Raw genomic sequence first — 25,646 nt, forward strand, 5'->3', positions numbered from 1 at the left:
AGGATAAATAAATGAGCTTTCTATCATATATAAGCAAAAAGGGAGCAATTCCCTATCTGTAAAAGCTCAAATGTGGTGTAACACTTACATAGATATGGATCAGAATTCACAAGCTGAAATAGATTAAACTGTGTCAGCTGCATTAAACAGAAACTCCTCAGCAGACAATGACCTCAGTGATTGTCATGACCAAGAACACACTAGGATTCTTGAAGACAAACATTTTGTACATATGTGGGTCTGCAAATCAGCCTTTTTTGTGCTAAGGTCCACAGGTTTGTTACAGGGGTGGTACTGCAAACTGCATGCAGCTTGGGGGTAAAAATTGTCATTTGCTGGCACCAAGGAAATTCCCTACTTCCTGAAGTTCCTTTCCTTTTTTTTTTTTTTTTCCTGCCTTTGCAGCAGCTGGTGGCTCAGTCAGTCCTCCCTGGCTGCAGAGCTTTGTGAAGAAAATTCCAAACTTTATTTCAGACTTTTAGACTAACAGTTTTGGTTCATTAATGTGTTTGTCTAATACCCAGCCAGTGCCCTCTGCAAGATTCACTGAGAGAAACAGGCTGAGAAAAGCTCAAGGCAAAAGGAAGGGAAGAAGAAAATTCATTTATCTCATCCTGACAGTTTTTCTGACCAGGGCTCTACAGAGAGGTAAAGATGAGGGAAACACACAGAGTGATACGAATTCTGGAGTATCTTGGATTCAGCGCAGTCAGACACTTGCTGCCAAGGAAGTCAGTATTCATCCTCAGCAATGGCCTCCAACTATCAAGAACAATTTTTACAGCTCCCCGACTGTCCGCATGTGAAGTGAAACTGACAGAAGCTTTCCTAGAGGATTGGTGAGGCTGATTGCCCAGGCACTCTGCCACCCACTCCCTTCCCCCTCCCGTTCCACCCCTGCTTCCCCCGCCAGCTCTGGGAGCTGGACTGGGAGAGATCCCTAGGCACAATTTTGCTTCCCCTCCAGCTCCAGGAGAGACAGAGAACCCCTGCCTTCCTTTTCCTCCCACTGCCTTCCCAGCTGCAGATCTTCCCGTGGTAGGAGGCTGTGTGTGCAAGCTCCCTGACTCTCTGGCAGTCAGGTTGGAAAGCCTTTCAGGCAGGGAGCCAGGAAGACAACCCCCTCCCCAACCCAGCCCCTGCTTTTTTTGTTTTGTTTTCCACAAATGGAATTTGTTCTTAAACTCTTTCCATGAATTTTTTTTTTATTATTATTATTTTTATTTTTTAAAGTTTTGTCCTTGGTCAGGATGACTTTTTCCCCCATCCTCAAAAATGATAAATTTTTCATGAAAAGGGATTTCATTTTCTAGACAGCTCTAGATTCAAGATCTTACCTCAGAAGGATGATGTTTGAAGATAGCTATAATAGAAAACAAGTGGTATTGAAACAAACAAACAAAAAACCCTACATTTTATTTTTTAAAAAGGTTAGGTTAGAAAAATTTCAACTAGCTCTAGTGATGGATGAAGTAGGTGGATATATACATAAAAAAGGGGGCATAATTTCTTCCATAACTAGAGGTGAGAAGGAGTCATTTTTTTCAAATTTTATATAAGAACAGTCATACTGGGTCAGATCAATAGTTCATCTAGCCCAGTATTCTGTCTCTGACAGTGTCTGGTGCCAGATGCTTCAGAAGGAATGAACACAACAGGGCAATTTTGTCATTCAGTCCAAGCTTCTGGCAGTCAGAAGTTTAGGGTCACCCGGAACATGGGGGTGTGTCCCTGACCATCTTCACTAATAGCCATTTGTACTGGAATAAGTTATGGTGTTTCTTTTCAAAGGGTAGTTGTTTATCGTCTTCAAAAGGACCCCTGGTTCATTCAGTGCGCAGGGCAGATCTACTCAGCATTGTGTAGTGAAGTAAGCTGTTGTCTATAGGAACCTTGGCTCACCTGAAGTTTGAAGATTTGTAGTGAAAGAGGCAGGGGGTTGCAGTGAGAGAAAGGAGTATCAATCTTATGGTTAAGGCAGTTGAATGCCCCTATGGAGATGCAATCTATCTGTCTCTCTGCCACTGATTTCCTATGTGATGCCATCACTTACACCAAACTTTTCAGATAGTCACTTCTGCATATAATTAAAGGCTGTATCATAATGGGGGCTGAATTAAGGTTGCGTGGGCAACATTCATTCTGGCATATCCTAACTTAAGAGTCCTTGACTTTGAAACCTTTTAATATTTTTTAATCCTTAATTTTGTATTTCCCATTTTTTTTATGATTCAGTTTATTATTCACAGCAATCTTAACTAACGCTAACTAAAGGTTTTTGCTTGTGAATTTAGACAAAACTCACTGAAATTATGCATTTTTAGGACATGTAAGAAAATTCATTTAAAAATGTCACGAATCAGTAACAAGTTATAACTGAAGATCCATTTATTTTAAATTTAGACTATTGAAAAATGTACTGCCGGTTTAGAGTTTTAACTGAAAATTAAAGCAGCACTCTCACTGATTTGATAAAAGCACTGATCAAGAGAGTTTAATGCAATGTCTTCTAAACATAAAATACTGTTATAATTGATATATCTCTCCTGATCTTTTTAATCAGGCATCTTCTTTTCATCATGCTCATGTTTCTGTACAATTTTTATTCTATTTCAGAGTTCTAGGGCAATGATGGTTGTATTAGCTAAATAAACTGTTTTCTTTTGAGAGAAAAATTCATCCATATTTTCATTGTGAATTAAGTTGGATCCAAGAACTTTAATATCATTTAGCTAACAAGATTATTCCTAAATAGAATGAGACAAACTACCAACATAACAAAGCAATTTCAAAGTGCAGTATACAACTGAAAAGTAGTTGTTCAAGCATTGTTTCCCTTAGAGGATTTCTAGTTGTCTGAGAGCTTAAACACTTAATGATTAATGTCTTCTGTTTCATAGAATGTGTAAAGGCCTTCTGCTATCTGCCATGCCAATGTTTTTATTTGACTTCATAGTGAAGATAATATATTTCAAGACCCTCACTACATTCTAGGATGCTAGAGAGGAAGACAAAATTTTCCTTCAGACTCTGATTTTTCAGACGTCTTAGCTTTATCTTCCAGTACTAACTTAAAGGAATGGCAGATGTCACAATAAAGATATAGGTCTGGTTCTGGGGTGTCTATTCTGGATACTTGTGTGGAAGAAAATACTTCTCACATCAAGTGACAAGGTGGAGTGTGGGAGTTTTAAGAAATTATTGTTGATGCTATTAACCAGGAGATTCAGAGAAGCTTCTAGTCTCTGAAAGACACTTCCCAGGTTTCTTGTTGCAAATTGAGACCGCCTGATTTGTGTTTTTTTATGTAAGCAACAAATGGCACGAGGACTGAAAGCTGCCTTTCAACCACTGAATGCTGACTTTCGTTTTGGCTACAGTGTTATAGGCTAGGATGGTCCTGAGTACATGGGAGCAACTTATTTGGACATAAATTTCAGTAAGTCCCAAGACATAAAATAGTGGATTAAAACAAACCCCTAAATGTAAGTTTAAAATCCTTGTAAAACATTTCAGTAGCAAGATTTTTAATCCCTGGGTATTATTTCTGATTTTGTCTGGAACGCTTATGCTATGAAGTGTTTTGTAATCTGTTGGTCATAAAGTTTGTCTTAACATTTTTCCAAAGGAGACAGCAGCCTTTCAGTGATCCCTATGTACTAATAGTCATTTTCTGACTGCTATTTTTTATGTTTGTTAAAGATAATTGGAAAGGTGGTTCATTTGCTAGTCATATCTATAGTTTGTCTCCATTTTTAATCATTTAGTTGAATAAGCACCACTCCTAATGCAGAGATAGTGGCTCGACTTTCTACCACTTACTGTTTGCAGTGTTGTTGTAGCCATGTGGGTCCCAGGGTATTAGAGACACAAGGTGGGTGAGGTAATATATTTTATTGGACCAACTTCTGTTGGTGAAAGAGACAAGCTTTTGAGCTCACACAGAGCTCTTCTTCAGGTGAGACCTGAACAAATGAGTTGCCAAATTCTGAACCAGCTTTGGTTTCTAGATGTGCTGTGTAGTGTCTTCTATTTAACCTGGGAGGCTCCTGATTTTGTTTGTTCTCACACAGGCTCTTCATTGCCAGGGGAAGCATTGCTAGTCTATATGGTCTTGTCTAGGTTACTCAAGTCTATGGCAGAGTGTCTCGTCCCCACATCCTATTAGGCCTCAGAGTGTAACAGTTATGCCTCACCCTCTTTTTGGCCCTGGGAGGGGCTTTCATACTGGATTGTTTTAGATTTGGAAAATAATCCTATTCCTGAAGAAAGGCACTGGAATTCTGCTGTTGGGAGCTTTGTGACTCAATGGCTTACATGCTCCCCGACCAGAAAAGTTGGTATTATCTTCACCAGCTTTCCATTTGTTTCCCCTAACCAACTAACATCACCATGATCTTCTCTATATTGAGTCTGTCCATTAATTCTTATCCATGCCCCATTCATATTCAAATACTGGGCAAGGCAATTGACTGTCTTGCCTGGATCAAGTGCTAGTGAAGAGATGGGAGCTGAGGTGCTTTAAGCATGTTGATAACACCCAGCTCTTCCTAATACCCTCAGTGGCTCCATATGCATATTGAAAGGAAGAATTGTTTCAGAATCAAATGGTTACAAATGAGTTTCACTTTGCAAATTTATAGTGTTTACTGGACCATGTAGTTAGGTCAAATGTTATTTTAATTTGCTTTATTCATTTGAATTTTCTAATTAATGTGAAAAGTTTTACTGGCAAATTATCAACATGGTACAAGTATAACATTTTTTAACTTTGGTGTAAAAAATCCCATAAGAACTTAGAGCAGAGCTTTGATGTTAAAATCTAACCCTCAGCTACCAGCCAAGAGAGATCTGTCGAAACAACACCATTTTTATCCATTAACTACTTCATTGGATCCATAAAATATTCAAGATTAAGGTTTTAATATATGGGAATTTACTAGTTCTTGAAATAATCGGGAACTTCCAGGAATTGAGCTGTAGCTATTCGCCTGAATAACACAAGAAAAATAACAAGGAGTCCGGTGGCACCTTAAAGACTAACAGATTTATTTGAGCATAATGCCTCTGAAGAAGTGGGTTTTTTACCCACAAAAGCTTATGTCCAAATAAATCTGTTGGTCTTTGAGGTGCACCGGACTCCTTGTTGTTTTTGTGGCTACAGACTAACAGGGCTACCCCCTGATAAAAGAAAAATAGCCTCTCCTGTATCTACCGGAACAAAACAAATTATGAAAAAATGAACAGAATAAAATTAAAGTAAAAATGGGAAAAGGAAAAATACTATTTATTTCAAAGGCTGATTACACAGAGGGCTAGATTGCTACCAGTGACTTTGGAGCGTTAATCATCCCAAAGAAAGCAGAAATAAGGTGGGCTATAATCTTGCTCTCCCTGGCTGGCTGGTCATAGAGAAGGGACCATGCTGCACCATCCTTGAGGATTTTAGGTTTCCCAAGTGTGGAAACTCCTATTATAAGGAGCAGATGTTGGCATCTGAGGAACTTACATTGGTTTCTTTTTGGTTTGGTTTGTTCTCTAAGTAGCAGAAACCCAGTGCAAGTGGGAATATTCTAAAGTGAAAGTGGGATCAATTTATCTGCCAATTTTTTTTTTTTTTAGGGGTTAGCCGTTTTTAATTGTGAAGGTAATGCTTTTATGGACCAGCTTCTGATCCCATACCAGTGTAACACCATAGGCTTCAGGGGAGTTATTTCTGATTTACACCAGACAAAGTGAAATTAGAATTATACTCCATTAATTTTATTTTATAACAGATATGACATGTCACTGTTAGACAGCTGTAAATAAAAGGAAATTTGCAAAAGCTATGAAAATATAGCCAGGGTCTCTGCTTTCAGAATAATTGTATATTTTCTGGGAAGCTGTCCTCTGGATGGTGTAATTAGAGAGAACTTGTTGGAATTCAGACAAGGTAAAGACGGAATGGTATGGAGAACACCTGTAGTTCCTATACTGATATTTCTAGAAAGAGTCTATTTATTGAAATGCCATGGACAACAATGGTGTTATATAAATAATACTAAAAGTTTGGTCAGAGTGTTCCTTCAATACTTTATGTATTAAGTTTGGTCAGAGTGTTCCTTCAATACTTTATGTATGAATGCTTCCATTCCTTTCCTGTCCTCTTATTCTCTTCAGATTCCCCTTTCTTATTTTGGCAAACCTGCCACTTTCGTACATAGCCACGGTAGCAGCAGCAGTGGTAGGAGACATGCCAAGGATGTTTCCACCAGTTTCAGGGGGGATTGATTAAGCTGGGCCACCACTGCCTGTGCTACTGTGGCTACACTGCTACTTATATTCACACTAGTTCAATGAGAGCTAGCATGAGTATATATATGCAAGATGGGAATCTCACCCCTAGCTAGTAGTGTAGACCTAGGCTAAGAGTTTGCTAATAATAATATGTTAGGAATTAGCCAGCTGGGCTTCCACTAACAATGATTAGGTCGAGCATTTTGTAGTCATCACTACTGTGAACATACATTACTTGTTCTGTACCAGTCTAGATTGGGTGGGAAGTTCAGAGCTCTCTTCGTGAATGTATCTGCCTGGCTTCACTCCATTAGACTACAAACCTGTAATTGACTCCATGTGCATGCATAGTGGTGCCCCTGTGAGGAGTTCCACTGAAGTCAGAGGGACTTTGTGTGGGCTTGGGGTTCTGCAGCCTTAGTTCTAGGATGTATTTTTTGTTCTTTATTCTGCCATATGTATTATATAGTTATTTTGTTGGGTTTTTTGCCTTTCAGAGAACAAATACAATTGGAACTAGTAATGCAGATTTTCCCTTGGCTGATACCGGAATGTACCAGTTGGACATTACATTAAAAAGGGGTCAAAATTTAGCAGCGCGGGATCGTAGAGGTAAGAATATGCAGATAAATATGGTTTTGTATGTGTCGTGTAAGTTATGTTTTTGGTAGTTGAATGAAATACAGTACTAATACTTCTAATGGGTTATTGGCCTTAAAAATGTTTTTAAGGGCTTGTCTGTATGGGAACACTTAGGGAAGTTAACCCAAATGAACTAAAGGTGTGAATTTAAAGTGCATTAGTTAAACCGTATTAACCCTGTGTGTGGATGCTTTCATTCAGAAGCTACAGCTAAAGTGAACTGTGGACGATTTACTTCTGAATGAGAGCATCCACACAGGAGATTTAGTTAACTGGGTTAACTTTCCCAAGTGTCTCCATGTAGGCAAGCCCTAAGTGTTAGGTTGTAATGTTTGGCTAAGAACAAATATGCCCAAATGTGTTTCTCTGAGTAAATAATGCACATACATTAAAAAACTCTACTTGATCAGTTTTTTTGTCATAGTCTTGCAAATACAGTGTGTCTGCAGCTGCTGGCTACATATTCATAGAACATCAGGGTTGGAAGGGACCTTAGGAGATCATCTAGTCCAACCCCCTGCTCAAAGCAGGACCAATCCCCAGACAGATTTTTATCCCAGTTCCCTAAATGGCCCCCTCAAGGATTGAACTCACAACCCTGGGTTTAGTAGACCAATGCTCAAACCACTGAGCTATCCCTCCCCCCATATTAGTGCTTCACAAGTTGCATTTGGGTCATGCACTGGGCACCCTAGTTTAGAAAAAAAAGAAACATTTTTACAGGGCAAATTGACCTATAGGAATACATGGTTTAATATATATTTTTTTTCTTCCAGTGGTGCAAAACTTGCATCTGCAGCTCCCATTGAAAACCAGACCACCTGAACATAGTATATTCAGACTTTTATGAGGAGCGAGTCTGATGAAAATCTGTCTAAAAAAAATACTTTGACTCTGTTGCAAAATAGATCCTGTCAGACACTGAGGAGCTGTGCGGGAAATATAATAGCAACAATAATATTGTCAAGAATCTTTCCAAGAAAAACTTATTGATCACATCACATGATCAGTCTAAATTTGCCTGGCTAGATTCAGATCTCAGCTACAGTGGTGTAAATCTGAAGTAACACCATTGATTTAAGTTGCATTACTCCAGATTTACACCAGTGTAACAGATCTGAATATGGCTCTCTGTTTCAAGAATAACTTATCACTCTATTCTTCCTCGTGGTGTATAGGTACATTAGCAAAGTGTGCTTGATGTTCATAAAACAAGATATTATGATGTTCTATGAGGTAGAAAGATGCCCATATAATTGACTCAGTCTCTGAATCAAATGCATTAGAATAAAAACATAACTTATTTTATTTAAACTTGAAATTAAAATGTGAGTACAAATTTCTTGCTTTTTGTGTGAGCAAGATTCTTATAACTAACTATCATAATTACATTTTTTAATTATTTTTCTTCTATAATTTAGAAGTTTAATTCCTTTGGTAGGCCTTTAGAAATATGGGGGCATTAATCAAGCAACCATGCAAGAGAGCATCTGAACTCCCTGCACACTGCAGAGATGCTCTGCATTAGCCTTGTGTAGGCCAGGAAAGAAGGTGGTAGGGTGACCAGGGACAGTCCTGATATTTGGGGCTTTTTCTTATATAGTCGCCAGTTACCCCCTACCCGGGTCCCAATTTTTCACACTTGCTATCTGGTCACCCTACCATCAAGGTGGTGATGGGGCAGTACACAAGAAGGGCCATACAATTACGTATAGCCAGGTGTCCTCATACCCTGGGCTAAGAGCACAGAGGTGTTACTGTGCTATTCCAATCCATAGGTTTGAATAATGATCACAGGGATGCTTCACTGTAGCTTCTCACTCTAAGCCCTAGCTTGCAGGAGTGAATTGCTTTTCCACTCCTTTTGTCTAAGCCCTTGTGCAGTTCACTCAAATAAAGTCTGATTACTTGGCTTTTATGTGGCTGAAATTAATTTCACTCTTATGGAGGAGTTAAACTACATGATGGAGAATAATTGACTTTTAATTTTACCTTTTCATCTTCATTAGTTTGTGAACCGGAATTCCACACCAGTTTACAGGAACCTATTAATAAACATGTTGTAAACCTGGAATTCAAAACTAAATTACTACTAATTGTGACAGACCCAGACCAGTGCGGTACAGGAGTCTGGTAGAGGGCAAATATACTGGTCACTGGATGAGTAGTTTTCTGTTCCCTGAGTGACCAGAGCAGGGGCTGCACTAGAGTAATCAGGAACTTGCTAGAACCAGTTAAGGCAGGCAGGCTAATTAGGACACCTGGAGCCAATTAAGAAGAAGCTGCTAGAATCAATTAAGGCAGGCTAATCAGGGCACCTGGGTTTTAAAAAGGAGCTCACTTCAGTTTGTGGTGTGAGTGTGAGGAGCTGGGAGAAAGAGGTGCAAGGAGCTGAGAGGGAGAGGGTGTGCTGCTGGAGGACTGAGGAGCACAAGTGTTATCAGACACCAGGAGGAAGGTCCTGTGGTGAGAATAAGGAAGGTGTTTGGAGGAGGCCATGGGGAAGTAGCCCAGGGAGTTGTAGCTGTCATGCAGCTGTTACAGGAGGCACTATAGACAGCTGCAGTCCACAGGGCCCTAGGCTGGAACCCGGAGTAGAGGGTGGGCCCGGGTTCCCCCCAAACCTCCCAATTGACCTGGACTGTGGGTTCTTCCAGAGGGGAAGGTCTCTGGGCTGTTCCCCAACCCACATGGTGAATCTCTGAGGCAAGAAAATCCGCCAATAAGCGCAGGACCCACCAAGATAGAGGAGGAACTTTGTCACATAATATTTTCACTGTAAGGCCGTTCAAATCTTCCAAGCAGAGATGGTATATATGAATTGTGCATGCTTCCACTTTCCCAAACTTGAATACACAGAGTCCACATCAGTCTTGGAAGGAAAAGTTTGCAGCTGTATTTATGTAGCTAACTACAATAAGACACAACACCAACATTAATCATGGCAATTAGCTGGTAAATGGTACAATTGATCATCAGAGATGATAAAAGCAGTTAGTCAGGGGAAAACATCATTCTTTTTCTAGTAAGAGAACCAACAACTTGCAGCTGCATGTAATGAAGTGTTGACTTCTCAATTTTGAAAATAATACCTAATGTTAGCAAATGGAATATTCATGTTTCCTGTATGTGCAATATGATGGAAGGAAATACTGTTGTTCATCCCAACTGACTTTCATAGACTGGCAAAATTCTACCCTCCTACCCATCCAGCCTCCTGTCCCAAAACAGTGTAGAACTTTTGAGTTACTTGATGAAACATGCTACACTTTTTTTGCTTCTGGCAATAGTATAGTGATTACACGCATGACTTAAAATACTTCCCTTGGTCAAACCCCTTCCAAAATAACCAATATATTCAATTTAGTGTGATTATTTTGCAAGGTTTTTTCCTAATGGATTTGGAAAATGGTTACATTGTAGGTCTGCCGGATGGTGGGAGCAACTAGAGTTAACGGTAAATTTACCTCAAACCCACCACCATGGGAGATGATTTTCGTTTTGCCTCAATAATGTAAAATGACACCACTTATTATAATGTGTGTTCAGACTCAAAAGATATACTGTGAAACAATAATTCAGATAAACTTAAGGGACAGAAATGCTCCCACTAATATGTGTAGCATTAAAAGGATACTTTCAAGAAGATCAGGCTGAAACAACAGAGGGTCAGATTCTCCTCTGTCACCAGCATTCTATCCCTGTTCAGCAAAGTATGTAATTTAAGCATATGCTTAATGGTAGGCATGTGTGTAAGGGCTTTGCTGAATAGGGATGGACTTAAGTACTCACATACATGCTTTGGAGCTTAATCAAGTGTAAATCCATTAAAATAAATGGTTTTAGAGTGATTCATATGGGAGCAGAATCAAGCCTCAAAGTTGTACAAAATCTCATTTTAATATAAATATTTACATGATTTATTTTTACTTCAGTACAAAGTTTTGTTTCTGTAAATATTTCCATGGATTATTTGCAATTAATATATTTTAGCTCTGTGCTAATACATGAGAATCATTAATTGAAAGTCACTAGTCTGTTTTCGTTGACTAAGTTGAGTGAAATGCAATCAGTAAATACTATAAATGATAAGTACATTTAAAATTTGACTTCAGTGGGATGACTCAGTGCACTAAATTAAGCACATGCTTAAGTGTTTGTAGGATTAAGCCCTAAATGAATATTTCAGATTTCAAACGTTTTCAGCAGAAAACAAGTTTTAATTTTAAAAACAAAAACCTAATCTTTCTTTCCTGATAAAATATCCTTTTGAATATTAACCCTAGCCTTATCGTTTCTTGACTTCTTTAGTGCTTAATTTTGCATTTTTAATGTTTGTTAGTATCAGTTTTATATAGAATAAAAAGATAATGTGCTGAGATGCTTTGGTGGAAATAGGCTATCTTTAGGATGGAGAGGCTAACATCTTACTATTCTTCTTGATGCAGAACTTTGAGGCTATAACTGTGTGGGAATAACTAAAACAAGGTAACTTTTGTGGGGGGGGAACTTCAATAAAATAATGGCAAATGTTTAAATCCCTGTTTAAATATATGTAACACTGTTTGGGTTTAATGTAAATTCTGTGAAGCTACTTTATATTGGTGGCATTCCTTTTATAAATGTTTAGTAATATCTAGAGATTGATATAAACTCTTACAAAACATGTGGTTAAGTAGTTGTGTTTCAAGAGAGAGACCTCCACTAAGACATGTAAAGTGAAAGGTTAATATTGTTGAAAAAGAAAAGTTTCCTTGTCTGAGACAGTAGTGTTTTTCCACGCTTCAGTCATCATAAATCAAAATTCTCATGAGATTATTTTGAGCGACTTACTTAAAAGTATTCTTCATATTTTATAAAATATCATTTATTTTACAGTGTATTCATAATAACTTCTTGTGACCCTGAAATCTATTTCCTTAGTACTATTTTCCTTCAGTCTATGTGGACACTGCTTTGTTCTTCTTCGAGTAGATGCAGCTGTGTATTTCACATAGTTGTGTGCATGCACAGCACACCAGAGCCGGAGAATTTTGCCTGGTAGTACCTGGAGGAGGTAGCACTCGAGCCTCATGCTCATAGCCCATCCCTGGCTAGATGAGGTGGCAATGCCTCGATCCCACCTCCATTCTTCTTACCACTCGTGGCTGGACTCAGAGCTCTGGTTCCTACCTCACAACCTTTCTATTACTTAGTGATTTTTCTAGTTGTATATAGTTAATTAGTAGCCTTAATGTAAAGTTAGCTTCAGTTAAGTATTTCCCTGGTGATGTCCTCACCAAGGTTTACACATTGTCCTCCATGTTAAGGAGCGATCCACAACAAGGATCCCCTCACATGGTACTTACTGTGCTTAGGTGAAGCCCACATCAAGGAGCGGTGTTCAAATTGCAAATCCTTCATTAAACAAACTCAGGGTGGCAAGGGATCTTCATCTAAAGCAGCACCTGCTTGAACAGGCCACGCAGCCTGCTCTGGCCCCAAGGTCTATACTGGATAGGCGGTCAAAGTGCTGCCATTTCATGCTCTGGAGTCTGTGCCTCTCCAGAGAGACAGAGGAGTCACTCCCCGGGGAAAAGATTGTATAAGGCCAATTGAGGGTGCTCCAGGTTGCATGGGGACTTGTCTGCCTCCTCCAGAAGGAGTGTGGACAGGCACAGTGTGAATGCCAGTGCATGGGATAGAGCAAGTCCAATCAACCGCTCCCTGGTACAGCACAGAGAGGTCAGAGACCCCGTACCGTCTACTCTGGTTCTGGCCTCGGCATCCATTCATGCTGGCACCGGCTGTTTACGCGCCAGTGGTGTATTAAATGGCTATGGACCTCCTCTGCCTTTCTGTTCCAACCTCTCCCTTGGTCCAGGACTTTGCCAGGGCTGGATTGTTTATAGCCCCATTGGCTGGGCAGGCTGCTGAACCTGTAGCTCTGTTGCCACTGCACCCCGATGTTTCCCTTTCACAGTCAGTAGAAGTGGGGCTGGTGCTGGGCTTGGCACAAGGGACCTCCTTGGCACTGGGAACTTCATCACTCTTGCTGTCAGTGCCACCGATGTTATGTGGCGGCTCTCACCACCCTCCACTTCAGCACTGTGAGTCTCCTTGGTTCTGCTGCTGACTTTGGGGTCGATACTGCTTCTGGTATGGGAAATGACAGAGGCATACTCTGCTGGCAGTACCATTTCCACCGTCAGTGCCAGTTCCCTCTTCATTCTGGGCTACGGATGAGTCAGATTGGCTGCTCATACCCTTAGAGTCCTCAAGTGCCCATTTTGACTTCTTGATCTGGAGTGATGTTACAGACATCACTCTTGTGACATTCTATACCTTGGAGGAGCATCCGGTAATCCCTGTATTCCTTATTTATATATCATTGTGATCTTGCATATAAAGCATGCCATGTGAGGTATCAGGAGAAAGCTTATGATCTGCTGAAAGAACAATCTATCTAAATATGCATATCTTTAGTGCATATGAAGTTATGTGATTGTGTTGTATGGTTGTCACTAAAACATGCTGTAAGATGGAGAATCAGTCAGATATTAGCTCTCCACCAGCAACAAGGAAAGTAACCAATGGCTGGGCGGGTGTTGAACAGCCATCAACAGCCATTGTCCAGAAACAGAACTACAATGCAATGACATGCTTGGACAAGGCCACACCAGCGGAATTGCTCAACTTTGCCTGGGGACTCAGCAATGCCCGCCAGACATGGACTTGTGTTCTCCAAGCACACGAGACTAAGGGTATAAAAGAGAACACAGTGGATCCAGGCTTGGCCTTTTCTCTTCCTCCCCACGTATGCTGCAAGCAACAAGGACATTCAGAAGACTGAAAACTCCAACAGAGGAGACTGGACAGGTTTCAAGGGTGAAACCTGTGTACTATGAATTGCAATATCTAGTGGGGTGAGAAAAACTTTGGTTCCCACTCAACATATCAAGTTCATTGGAGCCCCATAAGATTCTACAAGTTTGTCAACCGGCGATTTTAAAATGATTCGCCACCTTTGTCTCAGTCTGCAGTCTGAGCATTCCACAACAGTTTGGATGTGCTTGAGGTTCTTGGGCCACGTGTCTGCTTGGATGCAAGTGGGCCAGTTTGCAAGGTTGCCTTTTAGCCCTCTTCAAATGTGGCTCAAGACAGTTTACTGTCTAACTCTTCACTCTTTGCATGGATTGGTCCATCTCCCACCACAGGTCCTAGATTCCTACCAGTGGTGGACACTTCCAGAGAATGTTTGTCAGCGTGTTTCCTATGTCTGGCCCTTATAAACTAGGCCTGTTGTCAGCAGTGCCTCTGTGATGCGCTGAGGAGCACATCTGGGGTTGCTGAAAATATGTAGTCAGACCAAAAGTCCTCACTGCATATCAATGTGCTGTAGCTTTGGGCCATCTCTGTGAGCATGTCATGCCTTTCTGGGCTGTATAAGGGACTCAGGGGTTCATACTTACCAACAATAGCATTGCAATGTATTATGTGAACAGGTAAGGGGGAGTGCCCTCCAGGGTCCTCTGCCAAGAGGTGATCAATCTGTGGCAGTTCTGATCGAGGAGAGTATCACTCCAATAAGCAACCACTTGCCCAGTGTCCAAAATAATCTTGCAGACCATGTCAGCGGGAGTTTTTCCTTGAGTCACGGTATCCTCCCTGGTCATATTCGCAGCTTGGGCCATTCCAACCACTGACCTGTTTGCTATTAGGGACAACAGGAAATGTCATCTGTTCTGATCTCGAGGGGACCTCAGTCCGGTACTTTCCATCTTAGTTGACAGTCAGATGTCCTGTGTGTTTTCCCCCCAATCCTGATCATGACACAGGTCATCCTCAAGATGAAGACAGACTGGACTAAGCTCATACTCATTGCCCAAGCCTGACCGAGGCAGTGCTGGTTCTCCAATCTTCTCACACTGTCATTTCAGCCTCCCATGCCCCTTCCTCTCCATCCCATCTTAGTCACATAGAATCACAGTTGCACCTTACATCCCACGCTCAGCTACCTGCACCCCACGGCGTGGCTGCTTCGTGGCTGAATGAGGAGGCAGTGTTTGGTGGCTGCTCAACAAGTCCTACTCAGCAGTAGAAATCCTTCTACCAGCATGGCCTATTGGGCAAAATGGAAGCGGTTTTCATTGTGGTTGTTGGACCACAGAGTTCAACTGAAGCCACTCAGCACATCTTGGAGTATTTGCTGCATCTTCAGTCCTTGGACCTTGGGCTTAGCTCATTGAGAGTATATTTGGCAACGATATCAGTGTGTTTCATCCTCACATTCAGGGGAGATCAGTCTTCTCCAAAGCCATGGAACCAAAATTCTTAAAGTCTCCTTTGTCTCACTCTTCCAATCCGAGACGGTTCCTCTGTGGCACCTTAATACAGTCCTAGCAGCTTTAATGGGACCACCATTTGACCACCTGGCATCTTGTCCCATTCTGCTTTTGTGTCAGAAGACTGCATTTCTGGTTTTGATAACATCCACAAGAAGAGTCTGTGAGCTGCAGGCTCTGATAGCAGAGTCTTCATATTCACTAAAAGAACAGGAGTACTTGTGGCACCTTAGAGACTAACAAATTTATTAGAGCATAAGCTTTCGTGGACTACACCCCACTTCTTCGGATGCATATAGAGTGGAACATATATAGAGGAGATATATGTACACACACATACAGAGAGCATGAACAGGTGGGAGTTGTCTTACCAACTCTGAGAGGCCAATTAAGTAAGAGAAAAAAACTTTTGAAGTGATAATCAAGATAGCCCAGTACAGACAGTTTGATAAGAAGTGTGAGAATACTTACAAGGGGAGATAGATTCAATGTTTGTAATGGCTCAGCCATTCCCAGTCCTTATTCAGTCCTGAGTTGATTGTATCTAGTTTGCATATCAATTCTAGCTCAGCAGTCTCTCGTTGGAGTCTGTTTTTGAAGTTTTTCTGTTGTAAGATAGCCACCCGCAGGTCTGTCATTGAATGGCCAGACAGGTTAAAGTGTTCTCCCACTGGTTTTTGAGTATTATGATTCCTGATGTCAGATTTGTGTCCATTAATTCTTTTGCGTACAGGCTGTCCGGTTTGGCCAAAAGAATTAATGGAATTTTGCCCAATTCCTGTTTGAAATGCCCTATTGTTATTTTTATTAATTATTTATATTACAATAGTGCCTGGAAGTCCCATTCAAGATTGGGCCCCAGTGTGTTCAGCTAAGAGATCACCCCCTCCCTAAAAAGATTACCGTCTAAATAGTCGATACTCACAAGTATGGGAAGGGAAACTGAGGTACAGAGAGATGAATTGACTTGCCTAAAGCCACATAGCAGTTTTGTGGTAGAGAAAAGGCCTCCAAGTCCTAAATCAGTGCCCTGTCTGCAGTATCATATTACTATCTCGTCCCATGGGAACACTTAGACCTGGGTGCAATCATGCTTAAGTCTTCTTGATAAGGAGGTAGGTCTTTTCCCTAGCATTCTCAGGAGAAAACAGGGCTAGATTTACTTCTCTTTTCATCTCCTCCTAATCATATCAGTGATGAGCATAGCAGGTAGCTGCATCAGTTGTGGGAGGAAAATAGAAAGAAGCTCTTAACACTGAATTAACAGTATCTGTCCTTCAAATTACTGTTGTTCTAGGCTCTTTCTCATGTTGCTTGTCTGACTCATTTCAAGCTAAGAAGTCTAAATTTCTAAGTGGGATTCGGGGCAGGGTGCTGCATCCTGGCAGGATCGGGAGGCTTTCAGATGAAAATTATTGGACTTGTTGTCCATCTCAGCAGAGGAATAATATTTGCTTTTGACCACTAGTCGAGCCAGAAGCTCATTTGTTTTCTGAGTCTCCTTATGGGGCTGCCCATTGGTTGTTTGTCTTGTTGCTTTTTATAATGTGGGCATCTTGCATTGAGTCTGCTAACTAGGACCCCCCCCCCGCCTCCCCTTGACCTGTTCATAGTCCTATTGACTCCCTTGAGATTTTTGCACGGGGGCAGGATTCTGTGTTCCAAGATTTTGACAAAGATTTTTAAATATACATTTTTGTGCCGATATAACCTATTGCAGTGAAAATATTGCATTAGTAAGAGTAAGTAGAACAAATGTGGAAATTTTATCCTATTTAACATTTTATAATTACTTGAACTGTAACATACCTCCTGTGGTGCACAGTGTATAGCTGGCATGCTTTTCAGTGTTTGTAGATGGCTTCTGTTGCTCACTATCCCTGCTCAGAATTGGATGGAAATCTGTCTTTTCATAGTGATTTATTCAATTAAACAGTTCTAGAATAAAATCTGGTCCTGTGGATTTGCTACATTCCTTAGGGGAGAATCCATATGGTATTTAGATATCCAGATCAATGGCCTAATTTTTTTTTTTTGAGCTGCAGAATATTCAGTGCTCATGCTCACTACTTCTAAAATATCAATCTATTTATTGTAATTAGTGTCTAACCTTAGGCACTCACGTTTGAAAATTTTGGCCTTTGTCCACAGGAAATTTTTGATCCTTCCTGCCTCTGGCCTTCCTTCACTCAAAGAAAAAAATATAGTAACTTCTGGTGATAATGGAGACAAAGGCCAGTTTCCATCTAGATGAATGGATATATGGCTGGATACATATGGAAAAAATATATTTTTAAATGATCACAGTATTGAAACATACAATTAAATACTTTTTATCCTTTTAAAAGATGTTATTTGAGTGGCTGATTTTAGTGCCTGATTAGATTTAGTGCCTGATTTCAGCCCACAATATGTTTATTGCATTCAGATGCTACATTTATAGGGATCACATAAGTACCTAAATTGACAATACGCTAAAACAGGATAATTACAAATCTGAAAATTACTTGCCATATTAAATGCTTATGAACTGTTTATAGAATAAAAGGTAGAAGGCTTTTCCATTTTTTCATGAGTATTTCAGTTTCATGGTAGGGGTTGCATTTATTCCATCAGAGCATCAGTAAAAATTTTGTGTGTCAACTTCTACCACCCTTAATTACATTGAATACTATATTACTGTACGAGAAGCTCTGTTATTCTCAGGTAGCTCTGCTAGTCTCAATGCCAGTATGTGCTTACACATAATACATTATTACTTGATGTGAGTCAGAGTAAGAGTCTGGCCCTCTGAAAACATTTTCTCCAATAATATGATTGTTATTTTTGTATTTTCCCATTGGAGTTGTTAGCGGAATTAAATTGATCTCCTGTAGTGGCAGCAGAGAGAGTAAATGAGTGATCTAACCCATTCCTATTCAAATAATATTTTTAAACATTAATATGAGGTTGCTGCTGCTACCACTTAGTCGGTGAGTCCGCCTTTATCTTCATTAATCATTAACAGGAAGTGTTGCCTCCAGAGGGTTTTCTAACAGCGTATATGGTCACATGAGAGGGAAAGTGGAGTATTGAATTCAGGGCAATTTTTAGTTAATGTTATGCTAGAGGGTGTTAGTGGCTGCCAGCAAGTATGTCTTTGATCTCTGGGCAATCACAGGCCTAACTGAAGCTATTGGCGCTTCAGGGCGAGGAAAGCATTCCAAAATCTATAATAAAAACAGATAAATCAGCTAGTAGCATAGCCCTGAGAAGGAGGAGAGATAAAACTCCATGGAGCACAGGACTGGCTGGAAAACAGACTTGGATTTACAAACAAGGACACCTGTTGTACCTACTGTGTTCAGAGAAACAGAACCTGTGTAAAATTCTTTGTAAAGAAATAGGATTGCATCAAAGGAATAACTGACTTCATTGGTTTTTTCTTGTAATGGAAATCACCCAGCAAGGAATGGGATGTTGGCTAGCTGGTTGGACCAAGGGGCAACAATAGTTTTAAAAACAAAAATTGTTGTGAGGACAGAGTAATAGTCTGGGTGAGCAAACCAGAGCCAGTTAGGGGGAATAGGATATGTGCTCATATGCTAGGATAGAGGAGAAAGTAAAGGTAGAAGAAATAGCCCTAATGGGAGCTAAACATAATCCTAGAACTGGAAGGGACCTCGAGAGGTCATTTAGTCCAGTCCCCAGCACTCGTGGCCGGACTAATTATCTGGACCATTCCTGACAGGTGTTTGTCTAACGTGCTCTTTATAATCTCCAATGATGGATTCCACAACTTCTCTAGGCAATTTATTCTAGTGCTTAAACACCCTGACAGTGGGAAGTTTTTCCTAATGTCCAACCTAAACCATCCTTGTTGCAATTTAAGCCCATTGCTGCTTGTCCTATCCTCAGAGGTTAAGAAAAACAATTTTTTCTTCCTCCTCCTTGTAACAACCTTTTACATACTTGAAAACTGTTATCATGTCCCCTCTGTCTTCTCTTTTCCAAACAAACCCGTTTTTTTCAATCTTTCCTCATACGTCATGTTTTCTAGACCTTTAATGATTTGTGTTGCTCTTCTCTGGACTTTCTCCAATTTGTCCACATCCTTCCTGAAATGCGGCACCCGAACTGGACACAATACTCCAGCCTAATCAGAGCAGAGTAGAGTGGAAGAATTCTCGTGTCTTGCTTACAACATTCCTGCTAATACAGCCCAGAATGATGTTTGCTATTTTTGCTGCAGCGTTACACTTTTGACTCGTATTTAGCTTGTGATCCACTATGACCCCCAGACTCCTTTCTGCAGTACTCCTTCCTAGGTGGTCGTTTCCCATTTTGTATGTGTGCAACTGATTGTTCCGTCCTAAGTGGAGTACTTTGCATTTGTCCTTATTGAATTTCATCCTATTTACTTCACGCCAAAATGATCTAGACAAACTGGAGAAATGAATTTTAATCCTATCCTCCAAAGCACTTGCCCCCCCTCCCAGCTTTATAAGTGTACTCTCTATGCCATAATCTAAATCATTGATGATGATATTGAACAGAACTGGACCCAGAACTAATCCTTGCGGGACCCGACTCATTATGCCCTTCCAGCATGATGGTGAACCACTGATAACTACTCTCTGGGAATGGTTTTCCAACTAGTTTTGCACCCACCTTATAATAGCTCCATTTAGGTTGCATTTCCCTAGTTTGTTTATGAGAAGAAGGTCCGGTTCCAGCATTTTTGCTGGCCCAAGTAGCGCAAACAAAAAAACCCCATGATCGCTTCATTCTTCAGCAGCAATTCAGCGGTAGGTCCTTCCCTCCAAGAGGAACTGAGGGACCTGCCGCTGAAGAACCGGATGTGCCGCCCCTTCCATTGGCCGCCCCAAGCACCTGCTTGCTGCGCTGGTGCCTGGAGCCGGCCCTGATGAGAAGGTCATGCAAGACAGTATCAAAAGCTTTACTGAAGTCAAGATATACCATGTATACCACTTCCCCCCCATCCACAAGGCTTGTTACCCTGTCAAAGAAAGCTATAAGGTTAGTTTGACACTATTTGTTTTTGACAATTCATACTGACTGTTACTTATCACCTTATTATCTCCTAGATGTTTGCAAATTCGTTGCTTAATTATTTGCTCTATTATCTTTCTGGGTACAGAAGTTACGCTGACTGGTCTGCAATTTCCTGGGTTGCCCTTATTTCCCTTTTTATAGATGGGCACCATATTTGCCATTTTCTAGTCTTCTGGAATCTCTCCCGTCTTCCATGACTTTTCAAAGGTAATTAATTACTAAAGGCTCAGATATCATCTCAGTCAGGTCCTTGAGTATTCTAGGATCATTTATCAGGCCCTGGTGACTTGAAGACATCTAATTTGTCCAAATAATTAACTTGTTCTTTCCCTATTTTAGCCTCTTCTGATCCTACCTCATTTTCACTGGCATTCACTATGTTAGACGTCCAATCACCACCAACCTTCTTGGTGAAAACCGAAACAAAGAAGTCATTAAGCACCTCTGCCATTTCCACATTTTCTGTTATTTCCCCCCACCCCTCATTGAATAATAAGCTTACCCTATCCTTGGTTTTCCTATTGCTTCTAATGTATTTGTAGAATGTTTTCTTGTTACCCTTTATGTCTCTAGCTAGTTTGATCTCAGTTTGTGCGTTGGACCTTCCTAATTTTGTCCCTACATACTTGTGTAATTTGTTTATATTCATCCTTTGTAATTTGACCTAGTTTCCCCTTTTTGTAGGATTCTTTTTTTTATTTTTAGATCATTGGAGATCTCCCGGTTAAGCCAGGGTGGTCTCTTGCCATCCTTCCTATCTTTCCTATGCAGTGAGATAGTTTCCTCTTGTGCCTTTAATAATGTCTCTTTGGAAAAACTGCCAACTGTCTTCTATTGTTTTTCCCCTTAGACTTGCTTCCCCTACTGAAGGGTTAAAATCCATGTGCATTTTATATAACAACCTGGTATATGGATTGTGCCAGCTCTTTTCCAGACCCAAAGTCCAGAGTTTGGACAAGAGACCAGAGGCCTAGCAAATAGTGATTAGCTAGGAGAAAAGCAGAATAAACAAGATAACATTGCCTTTGGTCAGTAGAAATGCCAGATGTTGAAGCAATAACTGAATAATTACATTTCAACTTGAACAAATAAGCCCTGTTTCGGTTGTTAGTTTCTTCTGTAGGGAGACGTTCTTACCACAGATCCAACCTTGAGTTTATGAAAAGTTGGCACATGTCAGTATAAGGTCTGGCATCCTCCCACCTCCCCTTACAAGGGACCAATGCCTGCCTTAAGACACACAGAAGACAATCTTTATTGCCATATACTTTCACTGTTTCTTTGCTTTAACCCCTAGGAATGTACCTATTGGACAATCAAGGGAGTTTCTCCATTCCTATGGACCCCAAATCAGAATTCAACACATGTATTTTATACTAACAACATTTTATCAAAGGATTAATTAAATGTTAACTTGCTAACTTGAGACCATGGGCGGAGATATTATGTAACCTGTTAACGATTGGCTACTGTGCTATCTTGTCTTGCTGCAAAACCTATACCGGAGTGTGGAACTGCCTACCCCGTCACTTTCCCCCGCCCATGGAAAATCCATATATTCCATTGTAATCAATTGATTGACAGTGTCTCTGAGCCTAATAAGCAAGGTGACACTCCGCCAGTGCTGTGTGTAGTAAACTCCTATGCTTGACCTCTACACGGTGTGGATTTATGTCCTTCACCTACCAACTCCCTGAGTTTGCTAAAGTCTGCCTACTTGAAATCTATTGTCTTTATTTTGCAGTTCTCACTCCTACCATTCCTTAGAATCATGAATTCTATAATTTCATGGTCACTTTCACCCAAGCTGCCTTCCACTTTCAAATTCTAAACCAGTTCATCCCTATTTGTCAAAATCAAATCTAGAACAGCCTCTCCCCTGGTAGCTGTCTCCACTTTCTGCAATTAAAAATGGTCTCCAGTACATTCCAAGAACTTCCTGGATAATTGGTGGCCTGCTTTGATATTTTCCCAACAGATGCCTGGATGGTTGAAGTCCGCCATAACCACCAAGTCCTGTGCTTTGGATGATTTTGTTAGCTGTTTTAAAAAAAGGCTCATCTATTTCTACATCTTGGTTAGGTGGTCTGTAGGAGACCATCTTGGTCCAAGTGAATATATTTTTAATATATAAGGCAACACCACCTCCCTTTTTTCCTTTGCGGTCCTTCCTGAGCAAGCTGTACTCTTCTATATCAATATTCCAGTCATGTGTATCATCCCACCAGGTCTCTGTGATGCCAACTATGTCATAGTTGTGTGTGTTTATTAGCATTTTGAGTTCTTCCTGCTTATTCCTGTGATACAGCATGGCCAGAGGGCAGCAGGAGAATGATAGAGGGGAGATATGTAAGCCCCAGGATGATGAGAGCCTTATTCCCTGTAGAAGAGAGGTTGCTATAGATTAATTAGAGCACCTGAAGCCAGTCACCTGATAAAACCCCCCTGCTTCAATCGGACAGGGAGAGGAGTTGGAGGAGAGAGTAGTCTGGAGGAGAGCAGTTTGGAAGAGTTGAAGCAGAATGGTTTGGTGTTGGAGCAGAGAGCAGTTTGGAGGAGTTGAAGCAGAGGAGAGTTTGGAGAAATACTGTGGTGGGCCAGAAGACCAAGACCCCAGGTAAAGGGAAACCTGGCTCAAGCTGAGAAAGGGCAGGAAGCCCCACAAGCTAAAGGGCCGGAGAGGGAAGTAGCTCAGGGTAGGGAATTGCTAGTTCAAGTGGTTTGCCACTATCCCTAGGGCCCCTGGGCTGGGACCCGGAGTAGAGGGCGGGCCCGGGTCCCTTCTTCTCCACTCCCCTTCTTTGGGATACTAGTGGGACAATTGATACCCCAGTTCAGGGGCGAGAAACAGTGCCCTGAACCCCCCCCACACCCCAAGAAGAGAAAGCATGGGACCTATCATAGTAGTGCCGGCAATTTGTCACAATTCCCCATACTTCTCGCATTAGTATACAGACAACTAAGATACTGATTTGATTCCCCCCCCACCCTTGAGTTCTGTCTTGTCTCTCCTTTATCCCTGCTATAACAGCCCATGCTCCCCCCAAATTCCAAACCTTCTCCCAGGTTGCTATGTTCTTGACATACCTGTGGGCTTTGCTCACCTGTCCCCTTCAAACCTAGTTTCAATCCCTCCTCACTAGGTTAGCCAGTCTGTATCCAAATATGTTCTTCCCCTTCCTTGATAGGTGGACCCCCATCTCTGCTTAGCAGCCCTTCTTCCTGGAACAGCATCCTGTGGTCAAGGAATCTGAAGCCCTCCTGGCAACACCATCTTTGCAGCTAGGCATTCATCTCCAGGATGCATCTGTCTCTGCATGGGCCCCTACCCTTGACCGGAAGCATCGAAGAGAACACCACCTGCACGCTGAACTCCTTCTCCCATACTCCTTTTGGATTATCTCGGATTGTGGATAAAAATTAGAGATTACCTTAAAAATCTTGCAAAAGAGAAAAAAATACATCTTTAAGATATTTGGTGTTATCTCTTTGGTATAGTACATTGTGTGGGTCTGACCAGTCTATGAAATTTTTGGATACCTGGCATAGTCAATAAAACAAAATCCTTTTCTCCCCTTGTCCTCTGTAGAAAATACTTTTCATTACGTATGGGAAGTACTGGTGCTCAGCACCTTTGAAAATCAGGACATCTTTTAGGTGCCTAAGAAAGGATTTTGGAGCTTTACTTTAGGTACTTCTCCTTTAAAATATTGGCATAGGTAGAGGGTGGGCACATTCAAAATTCAAGGTTTTATAGCTCTCTGATAGCCTTTTTGTCTCTTAAAAAAGATACCTGAGTTTTGTTGTTCATTTCACCATGATTGTCTAACTTTTCTTTTTTGTATTAAACTTTAATTGGTGTCAACATTCATGTAAGGAAGGACCCCTTTTTGTGGGTGCTAATCTTTACTGGAGACCTGTGAGGTGGATTCATGGCACCAGGAGAGCAGAGTTGCAGCGGAAGCGGTGGTTGGATGATGACAGTTAGCAGTCCTACTGCACCATCTACTGAAAGCAGTGTGGCATTTGCATGGAAAAAAGGCGCAAAACGATTGTCAGCCATTGCTTTCACGGTGGGAGGGGTGACTGACAACATGCACCCAAAACCACCCACAATGTTTTTTGCCCAATCAGGCATTGGGAGCTCAACCCAGAATTCCAATGGGCAGCGGAGACTGCGGGAACTGTGGGATAGCTACCCACAGTGCAACACTCTGAAAGTCAACGCTAGCTATGGTACTTAATGGGGACACACACACAATCGACTATATAAAATAGCTTCCTAAAAATTGACCTAATTTCATAGTGAAGACATACCCTAATCATTTACATTTATTCTGCTCCTCTCAACAGACTAGTTATTCTTCAACTTGGTTTCTGCTGCATTGCAAATGGAAACCTTCTTCAAACCTTCTCTCTGGTAATTCATAAAAGCACTAAAAAGTGTATAATGAAATACTCTTTGTATTTGTAAACTGAAACTTTTCAAGTTCACAATGCTTTTCTTTTGGTATATTAATTCAATTGAAACAGTAACATAAATTATACGTCTGTTCAATAATTAAAGGTGGCTAGCTATAAATTACTCCATTTCTAGTTGAGAACTCAGTTTTCAGTTTGTTATATTTGGAGACTGCTGTCACAGATGTAAAGGAAACACGATTTGGCCATATAGTGAAGATATAGTGGGGATTTTTTTGTGGCTTTTAGACACAAACTTGTGTCGGAGGCAGTGCAGACCCTCAGTGGCACAGTAGGGCACCAGGAGACCTTTTAGGCTATGTCTACAAAGAAGCTGATTCCCAGCTTAGGTAGACAATACATATTAGCTCTTCTAGAGCTTACGCACTAAAAATAGAAGTGTGGCTGTACCGTCATGGGCAGTGGCAAGTGTAACCCTTTCCAAATTCCCAGGCAGCTGCTCTGGCAGCTGTCCTTACCGCCTTAGCTTAAGCAAAGCAAGTGCACATGTGTCTACGCAAGCTAGAAATCATACCTCTAGCTCCCCTTAGGTTATGTCTACACTACAAATTACAGTGTGATTCTAGCGCTGTGCTAGCTTAATCTAGCTAACTCCAGTAACAATAGTAACGAACATGTGGTGGCACAGGATTCAGCACTGACTAGCCACCCCAGTTCAAGCCTGCCGGGGACCCTGAGTATGTTCTTGGATTGAACACACACAGTAGTTCAACTGTAAATCACATTGACTGACCAATGACAATTATGAACCTTATTCAAAGTGTTGATGGCACTGAATTATCAATGGTGATTTTGAGTTTTCCCTTGTGGATTATTACAGTCTATCTACTTGGAGTGTGACTTTTTGCATCAGACCAGAAGGTT

At 41.0% G+C, this 25,646-nt stretch overlaps 1 protein-coding gene across 4 annotated transcripts in view; it reads left to right on the forward strand.

Moving 5' to 3' along the window:
• MCTP1 (multiple C2 and transmembrane domain containing 1) overlaps positions 1–25,646 on the forward strand; it is a 488,682-nt gene that overhangs the window by 209,889 nt on the left and 253,147 nt on the right. For all 4 annotated transcript variants that reach the window (XM_054032855.1, XM_054032853.1, XM_054032854.1 and 1 more), the window contains exon 2: positions 6,777–6,891. In XM_054032855.1, the coding sequence (XP_053888830.1) occupies positions 6,777–6,891 (115 nt within the window). The remainder of the gene's footprint in view (positions 1–6,776; positions 6,892–25,646) is intronic.

Source organism: Malaclemys terrapin, chromosome 6, assembly GCF_027887155.1.
Source record: "Malaclemys terrapin pileata isolate rMalTer1 chromosome 6, rMalTer1.hap1, whole genome shotgun sequence".
NCBI classification, from domain to species: Eukaryota; Metazoa; Chordata; order Testudines; family Emydidae; genus Malaclemys; species Malaclemys terrapin.